We start from the raw sequence: 23,463 nt of genomic DNA, 5'->3' as shown, positions 1-23,463 counted from the left end.
AGAGGGAGCACAAGGGAGACTGTACAGCCTGCTCCCCACCGCCCCCCAGTCTCCAACTGCTTAACAAGGGCTCTGGCTCCAGCCCCAATACCAACACCGCCAGGCAGGGCCTGGAGCTGCTGCCACTGCTTCTGCTTGGCTGGGCCAGATGCCACTAACTGCCCTGGAGCTAGAGCCACCCAGAAAGAAAGTGGCTGGCAGGGGGTGCGGGCAGAGATCAGAAACGGGCAAGGGGTGTGGGGAAGAGCCAAGGGCAGAAGCCTGGTCCCCGACTCACTGCTGCATGTGGGACAAATTGAAGATGACGCTCAGTACCCTGATCCTATACATGGAAAATCCCAACATTTAAAATTTTCTATGTACAAAATCTACTGGAGGATCGCCTTACATTGATGCCATCTTGGATTTGGCTACCAAAGCTTTTAGGCTTGGGATCTTATTAACTTAGGGACAAACTTAATTTTGCAAGAAAAACCATCAAAGAAACAGCCTCATGCGAAGCAAAGTAAGCTCAGGCTGCCGCCGCTTGGAAGGGCTGGGGCCATCGAGGAGCCCGGCCGCAGGTAAAGCGGCGCATTCGCATGTCTTCAACCTACCCTCAGAAACTTTTAAGCACGTAGTTGAGAGGGGAATGTTTTACAGGCCTGTAGCAAAGAAGGGGGGAAACGTCCCTCCCTCCAGTCTGGGAGCTCAGGTTCAAAAGGCCACTTTTGAAGGAAAATAAAGTTTGGCTTTTTCTTTAAAGTTCTTGCACAGTCGAGCAGCAGGCCCCTGGCCAGCAGCGCCCGGGCACGGGCCGCGGGGGCTGGAGTCCGGCAGTACGGGGGGGGGGGGGGGGGGGGGGGTGGCACGCAGCACATTTGCAGGACCCCGATGGTCCCGGGGGAACTTTGTCAGGGGAGAAGGGAAAGTTGGCACCCGCCCGCGCCTCCCCCCGAGGGGAAGGAAGGAAGGAAGGAAGCGGGACGCACCTGGGCTGGAGCTGCCGAAGGAAGCCTGCGAGGGGAAGCAAGAGCGACAGGTTAGGCGCGAGCTGCGGGAGGGAGGCGGGTCCCCCCGCTCCGCTCCGCTCCCCCTTGCCCCGCCGCCCCGCGCCGACAGGGCAGGTCCGCTCCCGCCGCGCATCCCCGCCGCCACCCCGCCGGGCCTGGGGGCCGCCCCCCGCCGGGGACCCGGCGCCGCGCTCCGGAGGCGGGGCGGCCGCGGCCTAGTCGCGCAGGCTGCCGCTGCCCCGCTCCGGCCGGCTCCGCCGCCGCCGCCCCCCGGCCCGGCCCGGCCCGACCGCCCCGCCCCACCCGGCCCGGGCCGGCCCCGCGAGCCCCTGCCGCCGGCTCCGGGCCCCCGCGCAGCGTCGCGCGGGCGGCGGGAGGCCTCGGCCCGGCGGGGCCCCGCGGCAGCCGGCCGGACCCCGGCGCCCCTGGCCGCTTCCCCGCTCACCTCCGCCATATTGGGAGCGCTCGGGCTGAGCGGCAGCGCTGCGCCAAGTGCCCGGATGGGGCCGCTAAGCCAATGGCAGCCGCAGCCGGAGCCGGCCTGGCCGGGCGGGGCGGAGCACGGGCGGGGCGGGGCGCGGCGGCCCCCCCCGGGGCCGGATGGCGGGGCCCGCCCCGCCCCGCCCCAGCGCCCACCGGGCCCGCTCCGCTGCCCCGCGCAGACCCCGTACGGCTGCGCCCCGGGGACGGCTCCCCCGGCGGGCTGCTGCCCTGTGGGTACAAGGGGCGCGAGGGCAGCGGGACCCGTCTGTCCTGCCTGCGGGAGGGAAGCTGGTAAAAGACACAGGAAACTCCGCAGCAGCTCGTCCCGGACTCTTCTCAACCTCTCCAGCGCCCCAGCCTGCCCCGCACCGGCCTGACAAGTTTCTTCGAGGCAGGCAGCATCTTCTTGTGGCAGGAGAAGGAAGAGGCTGGGCCGGCTCCTCGCCCGCAGGGCCGCCCGGGGAGGCCGGTTGCTGGAGCATCAGGCAGGGGTGTCGAGGGAGCGTGTTTGGCGCCGCTCAGCCCCAACAGCCAGGGGCTATCAGACTGAACGGAGAATATGCTCCTTCAGAGCTGGAAAAATAAGGAAAGGGGAGTTGAAGTCTCACCCCTATGTGATAACAAGGGTCCATGCAGTGCCCTACCCGTTTTTCACTATTTCCCTGAATCCCAACTTGAAAGGCAACTAGAGCTAAACAGCCGATAATGACTGCCCCTCCCTGCCCCAGCCCCCCTTTTAAGAAAGACTTTACAAAGAGCACGTGCAAAATGATCGCAGGCCCAAAACTCAGTACGTCAGCCCCCCACTCATAGCCTTTAGGCCATGTTGTGGTTAGCTTATTCGTGAACCCAGTGCTTCTCAGTCAGGGTGCCACACGATTCACAAGATGAACCCAGGAGTGTCCAATAAGAATCCATAGTGCCAAAAGCACATTTTCACCTGTTGCAGCCCTACCAAGTGTTTTGCAACAGAAAAATTGTTCAACTACTGCTCTGTAGTCCAAGAATGAGTGAAGACAAAGAGTTGGCATTTTTTGTTGAGGGCTACCCCATCTCTAAAGAGATGGAGGACCACTGCTGTAACCATTTTAAAGCATAGTTTTACCTCAGAGCCCAGGACAGAATCACTGGAATAGTGAGAAGCCTTAATCTGACCGATGAAAAATATGGAATGAGTAGAATAACCCATGGATCATCAATATAAGGCTAGAAAGGACCTCAGGAGATATACTTCAACTCCCTGCTCAAGGCAGGATCAACCCAATTCAAGCCATCTCATCTAACTGTTGGTCTAGCCTGCTCTTACAGAACTTCCAAGGATGGAGATCCCACAACCTCACCAGGTACTCAGTTAACCACCCACATCCTTAGAATGGTCTTCCCAATATTAAGCTGAAGTTTCTCATGTTGCAATTTAAAACCATTACTTCCTGTCCAGAGGAGATTCAATATGCAAGTAGCAAGTATAGGTCAAGTCCCTCTCCTGTGGAGGATGTAGTAAAGAACTACCAATTAGTCTGAGAGCTCAAATGGTAAGAGTCTCAGCTAGGGATTTGAGGGTCAAAGGGTTAAAACCCTGATGCTGATCTGTAGGGGAGATAAGAGGATTGTAAGTGATCACTTTGAAATAGATTTTTAGTTACAGTGTAGTATACTTTCAGTTGAAGTATACATTTTATTCACTCATGTTGTTTTGGTGCTGTTGCATTCCACATCCCCAATGGAGGCAAAGTCTGCAACAAACTAGCTTGACTATTGCAAGTTGTTAAAACTCATGCACTTAATTTCAAATTCCATGAATTCAATCCTGTGCCTTGATCAAGACAGTATCCATCATATAGCAGCAAACCTACCTATTACTTGTACTGTCAGTATAATACTACTTGACTTTCAGAAATTCTAACAGGACACTTGCATATAACATAGGAGCAGGTGGGGGTGTGTGCAGTTGCATCCCGCCTTTGATTCCTGCTCCACCCTACCTTTAAAACGGGGCGGGGAGTGGAGTAACAGCATTTCTATTCGGACAGTGCTGAGACCGTCAATTAACTTTATAGCTCATTAGTCCCCATTCCTGCTAATGTATTCTCCACTCCACAGGTGTGAACAGCCCTCTCCTTTTTAAAATGGCCTTGATGTCCCATTAAAAAAAGCCATCCTTTCTTCTCCAATTTTGTTTTGTTACCCATTCCTGGTAACTTCTCTCTTCTATTTCACAGCCATGCAGAATGTTTTCAGTTGGAGCCAAAAACCTTAACGTGGGTAAAGTAATAGTCACTCAAGTGTAGAAATGACTGATAGTAAAAGTACTGGAGGCACTGTCAAGATGCTCAAGACCCAATTTCATTTTATGAATCTGAATGAGGTGTACATTTTACTATTATGAACACTAACAAAACAATATATTTTTGTTCTTTTTTGCCTAGTTTGTTGTGCTTTTTCAGCCTTTATATATAATGTAGCAAATTGGTGCACATTCCAGTAGTTATATTTAGTTTTGCTTTGATCTAATTAATATAATGCTAGCCCCTTCCCCCCAGCATGTTCACAAAGCTTCTAGTTTCTTTTTAACTTAAGAAATGGTGTGGTATGTGAAGATGTGCACACCATCTGCACTTACCTTTTCAAAATCCTAGATCTGCTCATATCTGCAGATGCCAAAACTGTTTGCAGTTTCCAGGAGTTCATGAGAGGCTATGGGATCTGTTAAGAAACATGTAGTTCTTCATGAACATTGTTTTCAGCTGACTTGTTATATAATTCTCACCAAATATGGAGAGTTGTTCTTGCTATACTTAAGAGTTATCTGGTCAAAAATGTTTACCAAAATACCATAGCCTTTTAGCTTTCAGAAGGTTGGCAGTCATCAACCAGTTTAGCAGAACCTTCTGGGAATTGGAGGAAGAGGAACATCTGCCATTCTTAAGAAAATCCACCAAAATACAAACTGTCTTGATGGTTATGGTTTTGGCAGTCAAGACAGGTGATGAGGGAAATGCAGTGTCAAGGTAGAAAATAATCTCTCAGTGCTCCTTTAAACTGTTTCAGTTACACCTCCAGTACAAAAAAAAAAAAAAAAAAAAAAACAACAAAAAACACCACACCCAAAAAACACATAAACACATGTATCCCAATTTCATCTAAACAAAACCTTAATAGTGAGTGCCCTCAGCAGTTTCAGGCAGAATAATTTCCTAGGAACATGTAATGTGGAACAGATGTGCTGATCTGTTATCAGACATAAGAGCATGAGTTCATCAGTAGCTGAACTAGGGGTAGTAAGGGGGCACCCACTCCAGGCACTGGAATCAATCTGTACCCTGGCAGCATACCCATGCCAGGCACCTTGGCTACTACTACTTTAAGAGAAACAGCTGGGGCAGATAGAATAGTGTCCACTGTAGCAGCCCAGCCTGTACTGTGTAGAAGCTCCTGGTGTGAGTAAGGCTGCTGCCAGTCCTACCTTTCCCCATCCTCCTACAGGGTCTGCCCTGGGTGCCAGTTCTGCTTATTACACAACTGGGTCATATCAACATTTAGGCTACAGGCCTCTGGGGGCTGGGCTTAAGGGACCAGGGGCTCAAATAGTTTTTTCTTCTGTGCTCCCTGTTGCAGGCCACGGACACAAGAAGGAAGGCTTTGTGAAAGAAGTAAACAGATGCCTCTGGAAGTGGTGCTGCCATGGGGACTTCGGTTTCTTTGACCACAGCACGTCATTCAGGGAGAGAGAACTTCTGGGATGAGATGGCATCCACCTCACATGGAGAGGTAAGTCCCTGTTCTCAGCCAGGATGGCTGATCTACTAGAGAGGGCTTTAAACTGACTTTGCTAGGGGATGAGGAAACTTCAAGTACAGCATGTCTGGGGACTGGCACACAGGAAAGCTCTCATGTGGAGGACACCAAGATGACTGTTTTTGAAAATGCTAACAGAATGGTTCTCCCACATCATCTCAGGAAACCGAGGGTGTCAGTTGGGGGCCTCAGCTGCCCATACACCAATGCCAGGAGTACAGGGAACAAGCAGGAGGAGCTAGCCCTTCTGCTCTCTAGTGGACAATATGACCTGGTAGGGATCATGGAGACTTGGTGGGACTCCTTGCATGATTGGAGCATAGCCATAGGGGGCTACCCCCTGCACAGAAGGAACCAAGCAGAGAGAAAAAGGTAGAGAGTTAGTTCTGTGTGAGACATAGTACACCTCTCTGGAGGCCGACATTGGCTCCAAAGATAAGCAGCTTGAAACCCTCCAAGTCAAGCTTGGTCCGGGGGTTGAGGGGGACAGCAAGGTGAGAAAGACTTAACTGTGGGCACTTACTACAGGCCACAAAACCAAGGAGAGGAGCTGTATCTGGAGTTCTCTCAAGAACGGACAGAGGCCACGTGTGCAAGGGACTTGGTTGTCACGGGTGACTTCAGTTACATGGACATAGATTGGGAGGAACACTTGGCTAGGTTGGATCGGTCACGTAGCTTCTTAACTAAAAACACACAACCGAGGAGCTCTTCCTGACCCAGGAAGTGCAAGGGCCAGCCAGAGGTACCACTCTTCTACACTTGGTCTTGGCCAAAGGAGATGATCCGGTGTGTGGCTTGAACATTGAGGGTAGCCTGGGCAACAATGACCATAAGCTCATCAGGTTCACTGTCCACTGCAAGGTTGACAAACCAACTAGCAGGATTGAAGTCCTGGACTGCAAAAATGCCGACCTCAAGAAGCTCAGGGCATTAGTAGGGGAGGTGATATGGGACCAGGGACAGAAGACAAATGCAGTGCATGAAGAGTGGTCATTCCTTAAGGACATGATCCTCAAAGCACAAAAGAAAGCTGTTCCCATGAAGAGGAAAGGTAGCAGAAGGGCTAGCAAGCCTTCCTTGTTCAATAGGGACATCACAGTCCCATTGAAAAAAAGAGGAGAGGCATATGCACAGTGGAAGCTAGGGACAGTCCTCAAGGAGGACGATACAACCATGGTCCACACTTGTGGAGAAATGATTAGGAAAGCTAAGGTGACAACTGAGTTTAAGTTAGCCAAGGACAATAAGAAGTTCTTCTTTAGGTACATAGGCAGCAGACAGAAGACAAATGGAAGCATGGGGCCCCTGCTTAACACTTCAGGACCGCTGGTAACAGACACTCGGGACAAAAATAACTGAACTCCTGAATGTCCATTTTGCTTCGATATTTCACCAGACCAAGGGGAAAGACAAGCAAGATAAGAATCACACGGGGCATGGCGGGAATAATAGCTTTCCCACTGTGAATGCTAAGATGGTGCAAAGCCAACTAGAAAAGCTAGATGTAAGTCAGCAGGACTGGATGGGCTTCATCCAAGAGTGCTGATGGAGCTGGCTGAGGTCATCACAGAACTCCTGGCAAGACTTTCAGAAATCGTGGCACACAGGGGAGATCCCTGAGGATTGGAAGAAGGCCAACATTGTGCCCCTCTTCCACTCCTTGAAGATGGAGGATCCAGACAAGTATAGGCCAATCAGCCTAACCTCCATCCCAGGTAAAATCCTAGAAAAACTCCTTAAAAGGATCTATGTGCAATACACTCGTTGAGGGCAAGGTTCTGAATGACAGCCAGCATGGCTTCATCATGGGTAGGTCTTATCTTACTAATCTCATCTCCTTCTATGAATAGGTCTGTCACCGCCTGGACATGGGAGAAAAGGTCAACATTATATACCTAGACTTCAAAAGGCTTTTGATCTAGTATCCCACAATATCCTTGTGGAAAAACTGGAAGATTGTGGGCTTAACTGCTCAGCAGTACAGTGGGTGGAAAATCAGCTGCATGGTAGGACCCAGAGAGTTTTCATGAATGGATCAGTGTCATCCTGGCAAGAAGTGGCTAGTGGTGTCCCTCAGGGGTCTGTGCTTGGACCAGTGCTTTTCGACATCCTTATCAGTGATTTGGATGCGAGGGTGAAAAGCCCACTGGTCAGGATGCAGACAACACCAAGTTATGGGGGACTGTGGTCATGCCAGAAGATAGGTTGCAGATGCAGGCAGACCTAGACAGGCTGGAGTTGGGTGAACCAGAACCAGATGAAGTTCAACACTCAAGTGAAAGGTGCTCCATCTAGGGACAAATCCCCAACATACTTACAGGCTCGGTGGTGACAATTTGACTTGCACCACAGCCAAAAGGGACCTAGGGGTAGTGACTGACCATCACATGAATATGAGCTGGCAGTGCAATGCAGTGGCCAGCAGTGCAAATATCACACTGGCATGCATCAACCAATGCCACATGCATGCTTGGTGGCAGACCTAGAGGTGGACCAGAAGTACTTCTGGGTCCACTGCAGAGCACACAGGGGACCCCCCCCCCAACACTCCCCCTGACTCAGCAATTGGCTGTGGGGGGGGACCCCAGGTGCCCCCCCAGACCCAGGAGGCACCAGTCACTGAGCCAGGGGGAGGGTCCCCCGCATGCTTTGCCACAGAGGACACTGGGACCCCCCCCCCCCAGTGGAACCATCCATCCACCCCACCATCTCAGCGTTCACAAGCCACCTGGTACCTTGAGGTATATAGAAAAAAAACAAAACAAAAAAACAAAACATTTAAAGCCATGTCTATGTCCGAATCATTGAAATCTTAATCAATTCGGAGAGATTCATAGACATTAGGGCTGGAAGGGACCTCGGAAGATCATCGAGTCCAGCCCCCTGCCCAAAGGGCAGGAAGTCAGCTGGGTTCATAGGATCCCAGCAAGATAAGCATCCAGTTTGCTCTTGAAGGTGTTCAATGTAGGCGCTTGAACCACCTCCGGTGGCAGGCTGTTCCAGACCTTGGGGGCTCGGACAGTAAAGAAGTTCCTTATGTCCAGCCTGAAACGGTCTTGTAGTAGTTTATGAGGGTCTCCTCATGAGTAGTTTATTAAAGGGTCTCCCGATTAGATTCGGATTCAGAGATTCAGCTACTGAAGGTTCACACAGCCCTACTGGACAGTCACCTCGCTGGGGTCACTTGATCCCAGTTGTCTTTTCCTGCCTAGTGCAGGGGGACTGGACCTGATGATCTACAAGGTACCTTCCAGCCCCTAACGTCTATGAAACACAAAGATTCAAGCAAAGCATGCATTTAAGCACTTTTGTTAAGCACACCTTAGGTGTTTATACATGCGATCGGGGTTGGGGGTGCTTTATAGGGCTGTGCGAATTTCATCGGCCATTTGGTTTCAATGCTGTTTAGACTCGTTTCAAGCTCAAAACAGTGAAATCAAAATGAAACAAAAGGCTTCAATCATTTCATAGCTGGGCTTGCTTGCAGCTAAGGAGAAACTTAGGTGAGGGAGTGGGGATGAAGGACTGCTCTGATATTGACATGTGTAGCTGGCCAGTGACTGTCATCTTTCCCTGAGGTCCCTTCCCATCCCAGTGCTCCGGGGGAGGGGTGGAAAAACAGCATAAAAGGCAGCATTGTTTGAACGGAGCTTTCTCTGTGCCTTCAGACTTACAAGTGACGCAAGTTTTGCTTTTAACAGTTTGAGGTGCAGTTTCCCAGAAACCCCTGCACCTATCTCCTTGAAACTTGGCAGGCTTTGTGGCAAGTTCCATCCGAATCAGGCACAAAATGACAAAGTTATAGGCAGGTTCATGCTTCCCCATTATAGCATATGGGCAAAACATCAAAACAATACAACTGTTTTGACGAAATGAAATGTAACAGTGCTTTCAAAATTAAGTGAAACTCAAAGCAAAACACTGCCCCATCAAATCAGCAAAATGGAAGTCAAAAGGAAACAGTGCTGTTTCGCACAGCCCTAGTGCTTTAAGTAGTGCAGCTCGGAGACCTCTACTAGTTGAAAGTGCCTAGAGCATCACATGCATCAGCATCCCAGTCACTTTATGAGCTTTAGTTTAAAGCACCTTGCCACCGTTTTTCAGCATGGGGATACTGATGCATGTAATGCTGGAGGTCACTGGAGTGCATTAGTTTCGATGCTCCAGCAGACTTGATTAATCAAGTCTGCTCTGATGGGCTGGAGTTCTAGCACATCAGAGCAGGCTCCCCACACATATATAGGAGCCCTTTCTGAATAAGAATACTCTCCTGAACTGGTGCTCCAATGAGTTTTTCCCCCAATCTCCAAGGATGCCAAGTATTTTGTTCTTTAAACAACTTAGTAAGTAGTTTTTCTGGGTCAAATTAAAAATGAATATCAATTCATTTTTCTTCATCTTAAAATTGTCTAAAGATGTTTTAAGTTGTAATTCAGGTCTCAGATGACATAAGTCCCAGAGTAGGCAAATCAAGAATCCCTGAAGGAAAAAACCAAACAAACAAACCAGTATTTACTCAATTACTGGACAGGGGATTAATAGATGAAGGTAAAGTAGTGTGTACCAATGGCAAAGTAAACTTGTGCTTTTTTCCCCCTCCCCTCTAAGGGTTGGATTGTCTACCATCATCTCTCTCAGGTGCTATTTTGTTTATATTATGATTGGTATACCAAAAACATATGTAAGCAACTTGCAGAGCCAATGTAGTGTCTTAAAAAAAAAAAAAAAAAAGAGGCTCTGCTGAAAAGGCTGACTAAGATTCAAAAAAATGTCCTTATAAACTTTGCATCCATTTGCAGACTGGACTTTATACCAATGGCCAGATTGCCTCTGTGGAGTTCAGAGGCACAAGGGCAGAACCAGCATCTCTTCCCCTGTTATGCCCTGGCACAAGAGCTAGGCAAGAACAGTACCTTCACACAAGTACAGTCACAATCAAAGGATAGTGGTGCTGCTGCTTTCTGTTTCTGCAGAGACCAACAAGATTCAAGAACATGGATAGATTGCTTCCTCTCCTCATGAACCAGGCCTGTTGATAAGGAACAGAGTGTGTACCACACTAACCATGGTATCACAACCACATACCCTTTTACCTCCTACAGATTTTATGAATCACTTGTCTTCAAGATAGTCCCAGTGTGAGCTCCAGGTAGTAGCCCATTTTGAAGTCCAGGGCCCCTATGCTGCTTGTGCATGCTACTTCAGCTCTGTAATAGAGTGCATACCTCCAGCAGCAACTGTTACACCAGCCCTACTTCTCTGACTCCAAATTTGGCCTTGCCTTCTCATCTACCATACCCTGATGTTCAAGGTAATAGATCTTTTAGGGAGGCTACCTTCAGAGAACTGGAGTTCAGCCTTTCATGTCTTACTCAACCCTGCTAATCTGCCTGATCCTCACATCTTAAGTAGGCCCTGGCCCTAGTCTCACTCTTATCTGGGCTACCTAGCCCCAGCCAACCTCTTCTGCCTGTGCCCAGGCATCAACCTCAGCCAGCCTCCTCTACTTCTTACCTGTTTTAGAGCAGCTGCCTTTCACAGCACCTACCCTTGGCTCAATGTTTGAAACTAGAGCCCAGGGTAAGTATATCAGGCCCCCAAATCCACCTTTGGGACACAGTCCTCAAACTACAGGTGTGTTTCCCTGGCAACTTCTAAAACAGTACTCTCCCTCACACAAACTTTCATAGCACCCAAGCCTTATTTCTCACTATTATCTACTTACAGCTCCTGTAGTTGTAGAGATCTGGGGTAAACTAACCTCTTAGCTCTGTGCTTGGGCTTATATGGCCTTTGACTCCTCCCCCTCCAGTCACCTGATCTGGCTATCTGGAACACAGGGCCCAGGTTCCGCTAATCCCCAAATCTGCTGCAAGGGCTCTCAATCCTCTCATTAGATGCTTGGTCCTAAAGCTCAATACTTTCTGCAAGCTGCCTTTCCCCAGACTACCTTCTGCAATACAGCTCTCTCCTTTCGTCAGAAGTGTAAGGGTCTCCTACTACAGGCTCCCAGAACAAAAGGCCATGTAGGATCATTCTTTGTTTATAAGGTATCTTAGATGTGCCCCTTGATCCCCCTCCCCCCTAACGTTAATAAATTCTATGCATAACCACTGGGCTGGGCAGATTTCTGTTAAACCAGTTCAAGTAGTCCTCCAAGAATAATCTTCTATAGTTTGTCTGTTGGCAACTCTAGTCCCTTCCCTTAAATTTAAGAAAGAAAAAAAATAAACTCAAAACCTCACTTCTGAAGTTAACATATACAACAGCCATTACACTTATCAAAATGGCATGTTAGCCTCATCATAAGGACAGGGTTCTTTCTCTAATAGGATTTTTATGTATACGTTATACTGACACAATATGAAAGAAAAATGTGTCCATGCTGTAAGTAGGCCGCATTGTCTAAATTACCCTGAAATTAACTTATCAGCAATCCCCAAGAGAGAAACAGACCCTGTAATAGATTCATGGGTAAAAATGATACATACCACTAATACTCTAAGCTTATCCTAAACCTACCCAATACATAGAATAATGAAACTGAACAAGTACAATCAGGCAAGAGGATTCCAAGGGCCATGTAGCATTATTACCCTTTACCCTTGAATTACTGTATATTGAGTATTCCAGAAATATGTACTACATATCAGTAGTAGCCTACTATGTATCAGCCGTAGGGGAGCTGGGGATTGGTAACAGGGGTACCAGAGCACTTAGAATGCACCCAAGAAGGTAGGCGAAAAGTAAGCTGGGTGACAGTGATAGAGTTAAGGATCCTAAGGGAAGGATGAAAGGAGAGCAGGAAATAGAGACACTGGATTTCAGAAAGGAGAACTTAGGAGACTGGTGGACACAATCCCTTAGGAGCCAAGTCTGAGGGCAAAAGGAGTCCAGAAGAACTAGCTATCCTTTAAGGAGGTCGTATTAAGGGTGCAGAAACAAGCTATCCTGATGTAATGGAAGAATGGGAAGTGGAACAGGAGATCAGCCTGTCTAGACATCAATGACTAGAAACTCAAAAAGGAATCCTAAAAAACTTGAAAACCTGGTGTCACAGAGCACTTAGGTGCCTGCTCCTAAAAGAGCAGAAACTGCCTGGGAAGAGACCAAAGAGCCAGACAGGAGCCCAGGTGCAGGTTGCCATGGGAACCAGCTAATGAGGAAACTAGTCTCCACCTGCACCTGGTCAGCAGGCCGGAAGGGGCAGGGGCCTGGGCCCATATAAACCCCAGGATGGAGACAATGAGGCAGTTTTCTGCTGATGGACAAGGAATCCTCCTGGAGTAAGTGGAGGCCTGACTGAGGTCTGCTCTGGGTAATGTAGAGGGGCTGAGCACACTTTATGTAGCTTGCGCTATATTATAGCGCAGGGACTTATGTTTTGTTTGCTGTTTTATAAGACTGGTAGTTTGGGTAAGGTTATTTGGGAAAGGAGGAGGCCTCACTGGGGGCCCACAGCAATGTGGGGACCCCAGTGCCAGAGACAGCACGGTATCTGTGGGGTGGGAACAAGGGGCTGAATTATAACAAGGCCAAAGCAAGATACTGCCAGTATTATCTGTGAGGCTTGGGGTGTGGTAAAGGGGCATCTGGAGCCATGCATATAGCCCATAAAGCTAGGGTGCCCCCAAGATGCCCATTGTGAAACAAGACCTACAAGGGGTCTGGGAGCCCACGGGGTTCAGAGGGTCCATCAAACTGTGTCCAAGAGGACTTAAAGGCAGCCTCCCTATCTTATATTTTCTATCAAAGATGTGGTGGGCGAGAACTGAGGGTGCCCACTGGGCCAAATTGGCATGGTTGAGGGGCCTTAGGAGATCATGGCTGTCCTTGAGGACCCTATCCTGTGACACCTGGTCATAACCTGGCATGAGAATGTAGAGGGAAAAATTAGGAAGGCCAAGGCACAAATTGAGATGCAACTGGCAAAGAATATAAAAGGCAATACAAAAGAATTCTACAAATATATTGCAAATAAGAGGATGAGCAAAAGTCTCTTATGAAATGCAGAAGGCAATCTAGTTATGGATGATGTAGAGGAGGCTGAAGTATTTAATGCCTCTCCTCTTTTTTTTTTTACTCCAGTCTTCACAAATAGTCAGCTACCAGATAATGAGCACAGTTGGCCGAAAAGATAGGGAAGGAGACAAACAGCCTAAAGTAATGAAAGAACAGGATAGGGAACATTACTTGGAGATAAATGTTTTCAAGTTAGCAGGACTAGGTGGGATACAAACTAGAGTACTGAAGGAATTGGCTGAGCTAACTTCAGAGCCATTAGCTTTCCCTTTGAGAATTCACAGAGGTCTGCTGAGGTGCCAGAAAATTGGTAACAGGCAAATATAGTGCCTATCTTTAAGAAAAAGGTCAGATCTGTAATTCCTCAGATCTTCTAAGTGCCTGAAAAGATGGGTCCTAGATTCCTCAAGCAATCTATTGTGAAGCACCTAGAAGAGAATAAGGTAACTGGGAACAGCCAGCCTGGATTCATCAAGAGTATGTCATACCTGACCAACCTGATTCCCTTCTATGATTAGGTACCAGGCTCTATGGATGGAGAGGGGGTGGAGAAGCAGTGGATGTGATATACCTTGATTTCAGCAAAGCTTTTAACACTACCTCTCATGACATTCTCATTAATAAGATTGGGATTAGATGGAAGTACTATCAAGCGGATATCAACTGGCTGGATTATTGTACTCAATGGATGCTCATCTGTGGCTCAGTATCTAATTGGGAGGAGGTAGGTATCAAGTGAGATTCTCCAAGGGTCTACCCTGGGTCTGATGTTGTTTGGTGTCTTTAATGATTTGGATAGTGGGATCAAGTGGATGCTCATCAAGTTTGCTGATGACGCCAAACTGGGTATAGTTGCAGACCATCATTTACACAGTCATTGCATAATTTCTTAGATTGCAAGAGACTTTTAAAGTTAAAAGAACAGAAACAAAGCATTGCCACAAGTCTCACCATCTCCTATTCCAAGTCATATATACACTGCAGACTTCTCTTACCTCACTTTTCCTCTTATAAGCCATGCATGGTTGGAGAAACAGCTTTCCTCATAACTTGTTTTTTGAGACTGGAAGCAAGAATTCACTTCACCCCACGTGGCAGATGCTACTTCATCACTTACTGCTTTTCTGCCAAGCACTCGGTTTTTATTGTTTATAAGGATCGTATAAGAACCAAAATAAAATAAGTATTAGAGAAATGCCCCAGATACCATCTTTTCTTGATGGTTTTTTTTTTTTTTTTTTCAGTTCTGCTAGTCCAAGTAATGGCCTCGGGTTATGCCAGCTCTCACTTACCAAGTCAGAGTACTAATACTTCAACAGCTTGCAGAAGTTATCTTCATTGTCAATATTTGGATCATAGTGCTCCTATCATATAGATCTTATTTCCAGAACAGAGCTGGTGTTGCAATACAATATAGCTTTCATTTAGCATGACTATTGCCCAGCTGCTGTTTAACATTTCTTCCTAAAAGACTTCTATACCTCCTTCTACCCTGTAACACCTGGTATGGATTTCCTAATTAAGAATAATGGAAGAACTATTTTTATTAACCTTACCTTTTGGAAAGCTCCAAAACTGATATTTAGGAACAATTTCTTAAGAACAACTATATCAACTTAATTCCTGACTAAGTTCCATTGTGGATAGGGGTTTTATAGCAATTTGACCCATGTGCACAGACAGCCCTTTTCTTAAGCAAAGTGGAACTCCCAACAACAGTACAGATCACTTGCATACATAAACTAATTTAGTTCATGCACAAAATGAAGTAAGGAGGTAAGAGATGACACTGCTCTCATTTTATCCAGATGATGTAACTGTGACTTACCTAGTAGATAGTCTGACTTCCACACTATCTCAACTCTTCTTCTTCACCCCCCCCCCCCCCCCCAACACTGACATGTAGGCCCTGCCCACCTTACCTCTGAATTCCTGATCCCTCTAGGAGTCCCTTGGCCTGAGTGAAACAGCTTTATTGGCTGGATACAGCCACAGGCCATCACTGACACCCCTGTTCTAAAGGATGAGGCTTCATACTAAGTATTTCCCTTGGTAATCCTGCCCATCTTTTCAGAAACAGCTTTGGTTACAGAGTTGAAGCCACCATAAGCCTTTCACAGGGATACTCCAGGCTGGTTTAAGACCTACATAAGCCATCAGTCCTTACCAGATAACCACAACATAAATCCTGCAGGTGGATTGTGGCAACTACATTTCAATTGAAACAAAACAAAAATACAGGATATTATTCAATTGATATAGTTGGATTTCAGGAGAGACATGCACAATGCACGTGGTAAAAAACACACACTTCAACAATGTTTTCTGAAAAGAATCCTGGGTGATAAAGTGGAGGAGCCCCTCAGTTTATTGTGGGTTTTATTTAGTGTATACTGAGCTCCCTCCCAAAGGCTTTCCAGTTGTAGCTCCCAAGCCTCAGGAGCCCTCCATACTAGAGCTTGTCACCCACTGGACTTCTGTTCTTTACAGGTAAGCATCTGTTTCACAAGCTTTCTACCCAGAAATGTCAAAGAACCAGCTACTAACAAAATCCACCTGTACAAGAATAAATTGCCTTTTATATTTCCTAGCAAGTCTAGCTTCTAGTAATATACTCCAATCACCTAGGAAAATGGACTAAATTTGCAACAACTCAACCCATGCCCTTCAAAGTTAGCTTCCCTTGTTAAAGATATCTTTGAGAGAGAGGTTTTCTAATTGTTATCATATGCATGTGGAAACAAAAGTGCATTTGCTGCATAGCTAAAAAAACTGTGCCTAAGAGTTGGATAACAAGGCATAGGGGAAAAAAACCATGAACAAAGACTTTTTTTGCCTGATTTTTGAGGTTTGCACAGAACTGTAGGGTTTTGTGTATAGAAGTTTTTAGCTAAAAATGAAGACAAGCATGTAATTTAAATCACATATGCATATTTTAACTTTATGCTGCGCTATAATCCTATAGTGTCTGCAGACATATGTCAGCATAGACTGGCATGTGTAGACAAAACGGGGGCCCTAAATTGAAGAAGCAGTGGTTTTTTGAAAATGCTGCTTCAGTTTAGGGCCCTTTAAACCCCTGGGTTGTGCACACACTTGTGCATTTACCTGCCTGTCTGGCAGAGGGGAGGGGAGGGTGAGCTGCCGGTGGGTGGAGCAGTCCCTGGGCTGCGGGGGCTGGTGCTTCCCTCCACAGCAGCAGTGACCCTACCCCCACACCTCCGGCAGCACCTGCCTGCAGGCACCTGGCTCGGGCTGTCCCAGGGAGCAGCGCAGCTGCAGAGGGAAGCACCAGGCCTCCATGCAGCGCAGGCAGGCTCCAGGAGAAAGAAAAAGGGGAAAAAAAAAAATCGCTGCTTTATTTTTTTCTTGGGTGGAGCCTGCCTTCCTGGGCTGCTGCTAGGCTGCCTGCACAGGCTTTCTGCAGAGCCCCTGAGCTGTACAGAGCCTGGTGCTTTGCTCTGCAGTCATAAGGCAGCAAACTTTAGGTTGCTGTGCCCAAAGTCATTTAAGGTGTGTTATGCCGCTGAATTTGCTACATCAGCTGGAATTACTACACAATATGGCACCAACATGTATAAACACCAACACCATTGAAGTGGTGCAAAAACATTTAACCCACTTTAAAGTGTCATACACACATGCCCCTCATTTTGTCTACACACAGCCAATATGTATATATGTTACTATATAAATATATGTATACACACAGTATATATTCATATAAAAATGGAAGATAATATGTTTCTTAATGTGATTTTTAAAATACAGACAAGAAATATAAACATGAACATTTTTATATAGTAAAACGGTACTAGTAAATGTGGTAGCTTATTAAATGTAATGTGATCTATCAAGATTAGGACACGCATACTTTGGTGCCTTCCATCACTCGAACATAGCTTGTATAAAAGGATTTTGAGGAAGTTTCTTCAAGCCCTTCTTAGCCAAATTATACTAATTTAACAAGAACATAGTAAGCATCATCATTACACTTCAAAGAGGTAAGCAGAATAATTGACCTTTTCATCCATGTTTTCTTCCATATACATGTGGAAACAAGCCCAGAAGACTGAAGCCATTTGAAGCTGAACACTAATCTCTGGCAGAACCAGGAACAGAAGTAAGAAAAAGCCAAGAAGAAGATATTGTGTCAAACAATTCTTTTGGGGGTCTAGCATAAAGTTCTTAAGATCTCAAAACCATGAGTTATTTCCCAGAGTATATGGCATATGCAATATGTTGGTACCAGGAAGTTCTAAAATAGGGCTTTGTTACACAGAAATTTTGGGCATCTCCTGGAGCTCTTAAGACCTAGATTGTCCACACATTAACAACTGAAACTGGTTTTAAGCACTTGTTGCTTATACAGCTCAAAATCTCAGGCAGACAAGGTTCTTTGGGTGAATCTGGTATCTTTTATTAGACCAACTTAAAAAGTTGGAAAAAAAATTCTTAGCATTTTGAGGTTTAAAAACCCTTTGTCAGGCTGAAGAAGCCTCTGCAGTTGGGGTGTATTCTTCCTGGATAGTAAAGAAGCCAGGGGCTGGGCTGGTATGCATGCAAGACTGGCAGTCAGTGAAGATGTAAATAGAAAAATCATGGCAGTCCAGATCAAGATTATCTGATCAGTGCTACCCAGCTTGTATTGCACTAGAGTGGCTGCACCATAGTGTAAACACCTCACCCATCCCCTCTCCCCAGCTGACCCAGATTGAGCCCAGTTCCTGCACCCCAGATCTCTGCCCCACTGACTTCCAGCTGGTGCCACTGCTGTCTGCCCAGGGGAGCAAGCAGGGAAGACTTACACTGTCTGCCTGGCCACTGCCCCTGCTGCTCTCTGGGCCAGAAAAGCAGCAGCTGGGAAACAGTAGCAGCCCAGCCGGCAGGTTAACCCTTCCATGCTTGCTCCCTTAGGACAGACAGCACCAGCAGCCACAAGTAAGTAAGGCCCCAGGGGAAAGCAGGGGAGAAGCCTGGATTGGGCCTGGGGGAGGATTCTTGCCTTTCAGCCCTCCAGGCCCCTGCTGGCCCAAAGTGTGACTGCTCCAAACTTGAGCTAGCACTAACACTGATCAATATTTGGGTGGCTCACAATATAAAGTGTAACAAGGCCCACAGAAATGCAACAAATACCACTATTGTAATATTATTACAATATTTCAATGACAGGTTTTTACAGTTTTCCCAAAGGCAGAAACTATATCTGCTCTCAGCTTTATATGTATGTCTCTGCCCAGGAGGTATAACAGAAGGCCTTAGGAAGCTTGTAGAATAGGCCTCAATAGATTCCAATACAGGATTTTCTTTGAGGACAGAAAAAATACAACTTTTCTTTTACTCTTGGTTAATGTTCCGCCTTTGATTTCCTTCTTGTTTGGCTTTGATTTCATTTCCTTCTTGTGCATATTAGGGAATAAAGCTTAGCGATAGAGCATTTCCAGCACTCCAGGCAGATGGATATGGACAGTCACTGGCTGCTCTTTCAATCTGTAAACTGAAAAGAAAGCCAAGGGAAGAGGGGAAGTTGTTACAGAGGTAGACTTCACTCCTTCCAACCCTTTGCACTGCACATGCATAGACCCTGAATAGTTGAGCTAAACCTAAATAGGGTAGTTTTGATCCTTGTTTGAGGGGTTAAGTAGATAGCTAGAAACAAGCAGCTGCTCTTTCACTCTGTTGCAAAACATTTTCAGATAGCTCATACTTTGGCTGTAAATGATGTAATAGTGTCTGGGAAACAAGAAACAAGAAATTGCTGAGTTGAGGTTATTGCATCAACTTAATGGTTAGTTCTTGGGCTGGTAGCACAAAGTTTAGCTCTCAGAATTGTGAGCCATGTCCCAGAGTGTGTTGCACGTGCTGCAGTACTTGGGCACCAAACAGTTCTGATGTGCGGAGTTAAATTGCTTTCTTTAGAGCATGATCAACAACCCATGGCCTGCAGGCCGGATCTTGCCCATAGAGCCCTTGGAACTACTAGCGTGTGGAGCTGTGGCTTCAGTGGCATTCAGCAGAGAGAGGGAGAAGCGGGGAGGAGGCTTTAGTGGTGGAGGTGCTCTGCTCTGCCCATACCATGCTGCAGCTGGGCAATGGAGAAAAGTGGCAGAGGCAGCTTGGTCCTAGTTCTGGCATGTCTCAGACCTGAGTGGGATCTTTCCAGTCCACAGCCAGAAAACATTGCTGACCCCTGCTTTAGAGAGTGACATAGATGTTGCAATTAAAGACATGTTTTTGCAAAATCTAGTTGGTTTAATAAAAAATCACTTCTACCATCAGTTCTGATTTAATAGATGTTACAATGATACTCAGGCTGAGTTCATTTTGTGAGGGAACATCTACAGATACAGATATGGGAAATGAAAGAAAACCTTGGCATTTTGTATGCTGATTGCTCACTGGATAGCCTGCTTCTGTTGACTGCATATTTGGACTCCACAAATTTAAAATTTGAGTTTAATGCTTAGCACCCATTTGGTTTAAAAGTTTAATAGTAGATATCTTATGTATTAATTACATGTATTTAGCATATTAGCTTGCATACCATGCACACATTTGCCCCACAAAATTAGTCATCCAAAACTGGGGAGGGCAGGCTAAACAAGGCGCTGGTATATTTGTGCAGAATGGAGGCATGGGGACACTGGAATGGCTACAAGGAGCTGGCTTCCTCCCTGCATAATGGAGGATAGACAGAGTTTGCTGCTCTACCAAAGGCTAGAGGTTTAACCCCATTGCAACCATTGCTGAACTGACAGTGGTTTTTGGCAGTGGCAATGACAATCTGTTAGCCCTTTAGTTCAATTAAGAACTCCAAATTATTGGATAAATATTAGATCCTGTACCCTTGTCAGATGCCTTAAGAAGTACATTTCAGAAGCCTGTACTCATCCAAATAAAACCTTATTTGGAAGGTTAAATAATAATTATATATTCCTCCAGACAAATGGCCTAGAAAACATGCTGACAGTTACTGACCCAATATTACCCCTATATTTAAAATGATACAGATTTACAAATTAAAGATGCCAGCATGCAGACAGATATGCTGGCAGTGAAATATTCTCAAACTTCTCCTTTTCTGAGACTAATTTTCTTGAATAACACCCCCCCCCCCTCAAATTTAAGACACACACCTTGTTTTGTGAAGATAGAATGAAAATAAAAATACCTTAAATACCTGGGGTACAAAGCTACAAAGAACAAGACTGCATTACTATACTGCAGTTCACTCAAATGAGATGTGCAGTTGTTCTGAGAGGTGGTGTTAGACCCCCATATACAGACAAGGATACGTTCTTGTGGAAAGAATGAGACGGACTAGTGAGGGCCAGGTGTATCACAAATTAGCCCTTCACCCTCTACAAGGGCCTTCCCTGCCGGATGTGCTGGCCTGCTTTCTGCTCCCTGTTTGATTTGTCGCTGTGCTGCCTGTCCCTTCTCTGTTCTGTTGCATGCCACATATAGAGGCTGCCTGTGCCAGGCACAGGCTGGCCAACCCTTGAGATAGATAATTTATATCCCTATTTGTGATCTTACTCATTCTTTGAAGAAATAAGAGGAAAATAAATACCTCAATTGGTGGAAAACTGAAGAAAAAAAATTTGCTCCTCTCTAATAACTTACAGCTTGTTTTATACTCCCTAGCTGTATTTGCATTATTTACACAAATAATAAGTGTCAAAATCAAGTAAAATTCCCATTTTTATTTTTATATTTTGCTATTATATATTGCCTCATTTTATGAATTTTTTGGTGTCAGACACTGTTTTGTTTTAATTTTGTTTATACTGGCAGTATGTGTAATCTTACTGTATGTTTTTACCAACAATCATTGTGGCAGGGCACTGTTGGTGCCTGCCACTTCAAGGGCTGAGCCAAACAGCTGGCAGGTGCTTGATTACGGGCAGCCATTTTAGAACTCTGGCCGCCTATATAAACAGAGCAGCTCGCTGCCTGCAGGCCAGGCAGGAGTGTTGCCTGGCTGTAAGTCTGTATGAAACATCTTGGAACTAAGGGCAGGAGCTTAAGGTGATGATTTGGAGGCTCCTGGTTCTGGGCATGACCTAAAACTACACCCTGCCAGGAGTGGGTGGCCTGGTGGGGCTCCCAGTGGTGCGGGGGCTCCCAGTGGTGCGGGAGCCCCCAGGAAATGCCAGGCCAGTTACCACCCTGGTGAAAGGTGGGTTGGGGCATCTTAACCCCAGCCCCCACAACACTGTGGGTACAACGGGGCCAGGCACAGCTATGGCCACCTGAGCCCAAGGACAGTGTAAGACCCAGATGGGGCCAGGCACAGCTATGGCCACCTGAGCCCCCCCTGGGGAGGGAAGCCCTGCATTCCCTGAGGGGAGGGGGTAGAGATGAGAAGCCCCAGTGAAGGGAAACCAGAGGGCTGGGAGCCCAGTGTGTGTGTGTGTGTGTGTGTGTGTGTGTGTGTGTGTGTATAGAATTGCCTTGGGAGGCACCAGGGCAAGCTTGGACCTGCTTGGGTAATTGGCTGGCCACTACCCCAGTGAGGGTTGCGGGAGAGGCCCAAAAGATGGTACGTCTGCCACCCAACATGTGTGCTAAGTAAAGCCTATGGCGAAAGGGGCCTGCTCCAAGAGGGAGCAAGGTGGTACAAATTGTTGGTGTGTGAAAGAGACCCTGTGAGAGGAGGGCGGTATGAATGCGCACGTGTCTGAGGCCTGACAATGAGGGCTAAGCTTGGTCTGGCTGTAAGCCAGGAGCATTGTCACCTGGATGCCATCTGCGAGGCTTGGGCTGTGGTGTAGGGGAGGAACAGAGCCCCAGATAGCACCCCCTGACATTGGGGCAAGAATGGGCAGTCTCCTGCCTAATTAACACCATAATTATCATCAAAGCATGGCAAATGAGGAGGCGGGAGGTTGGCCCAGAAACAGGTGGGTGGACCAATGGCAGACTGGCCCTGATTGCCCCCTGTTACGATCATAAATCATATAATGTTAATATATTACATATAATTTTAATGTCATTCTTACCGCATTTACTTACAGCCTTTACTAGAACAACTACTACTACTACTGTGAAAATCTTTTTATCTTCATTCTGTCTTCACAAAACAAAGTGCGTCTCAAATTTGGGGGTGTGTTAGGCCAGAAAATATGGCACTCCTTAATTTCATTCTTTGCTATTTTACTTTCTAACTTTCCAACTTCAATATCAGATTATATCATATACTCACAAAATGAATGAAAGACCAAGACACTTTAGCTGCCTGCCGCAACCCCTTCTTAATTTTTTGTCTTCACTTTTCACATAGTTCAACTTTCACCACCTAATCATTTAATTTCCAAATGACTCTATACCTTTCTCACTACATTCTTTCCCTATTCTGTCCAAAATATTTGTTAAATTTATTGACTTGGATGAAGAGATTGTACCTTAATTCCTGTTTTTATCTGTTTCATTTAAATATTTCCTTAAACTTTAATTTTTTTTCATCCTGCTGACATATAGATAAAGGCTAAAGGTTTATTTATGTCATCACTCATAAAGTCTCTATTTATGTCTAAATCCAAATTGAGCATCAACTTAGATAATTACATTGAGCATATTTTATTTTACTTTAAAATATTGTCATGCTATACAAAGCTCCTATAATCATTTTCAAAAATACAATGCTTTGTTCCATTGTTAAATTTCAATTTCTGTCTAAATTTTCCGTGGTTTACCCCTGTGGCTTGCTGAAAGGATATTTACAAGTATATGTTCTCTCTGAGCATGTGTGGCAAAAATTCTGGCCAGCTCATTAAAATTTGTTTAACAGCAGAGAACTTTCCATAAGAAGATACAACCTCTCCTCAATCAATTTTTACTTGAATGTTACCCCGGAAGAGATGTTATCAGAAAGTGGTTTTCCATAGCTGTCACACTTAGCTCAACCTATTTAATTTCAGGAGCTGTTTCTGCTAAATTTAGTTTACTTTAGTGCTTTATTTTGAGTCTTTGCTATTAAACGTATATTGCTTGAAGCAAGTTGTTTGTCAGCACAGTGTGTTATAAAATCTGTGTGATGATGGCACTCAGATTTATTTTATAGCCCAATATGTTCAATGCTCTCTGTACTCTAGTAGTGTAGATAACATTTAACCCTGTTTCTTACTAGTTTTATCTTGCTAAAATAAAATGAGATAGTAACTCG

General features: G+C 46.0%; 1 protein-coding gene and 1 long non-coding RNA gene across 5 annotated transcripts in view; one reads left to right on the top strand and one right to left on the bottom strand.

Moving 5' to 3' along the window:
• Window positions 1–1,514, bottom strand: part of MIER3 (MIER family member 3) — a 23,914-nt gene extending 22,400 nt beyond the window's left edge. For 2 of the 3 annotated variants that reach the window (XM_019495871.2, XM_059725160.1), the window contains exon 1: window positions 972–1,140. In XM_019495871.2, the coding sequence (XP_019351416.1) occupies window positions 972–1,125 (154 nt within the window). In that variant the 5' untranslated portion in view covers window positions 1,126–1,140. Of the gene's footprint in view, window positions 1–971; window positions 1,141–1,437 lie in introns of those variants that run through there. The other variant, XM_059725161.1, reaches the window with a different exon arrangement.
• Window positions 906–23,463, top strand: LOC106738487 (uncharacterized). 2 transcript variants are annotated; one of them, XR_009461128.1, is made up of 4 exons: window positions 906–1,021; window positions 5,091–5,243; window positions 13,921–14,019; window positions 17,359–23,463. It is a non-coding gene; the product is annotated as an uncharacterized LOC106738487 (long non-coding RNA). The 2 variants fall into 2 exon arrangements; XR_002093052.2 differs by lacking the exon at window positions 906–1,021 and adding an exon at window positions 2,038–2,818.

This window comes from Alligator mississippiensis, chromosome 3 (genome assembly GCF_030867095.1).
Source record: "Alligator mississippiensis isolate rAllMis1 chromosome 3, rAllMis1, whole genome shotgun sequence".
Classification (NCBI taxonomy): Eukaryota; Metazoa; Chordata; order Crocodylia; family Alligatoridae; genus Alligator; species Alligator mississippiensis.
The sequence above is the reverse complement of the archived record's forward strand: the minus strand, read 5'-3'. Positions and strand labels throughout refer to the sequence as shown.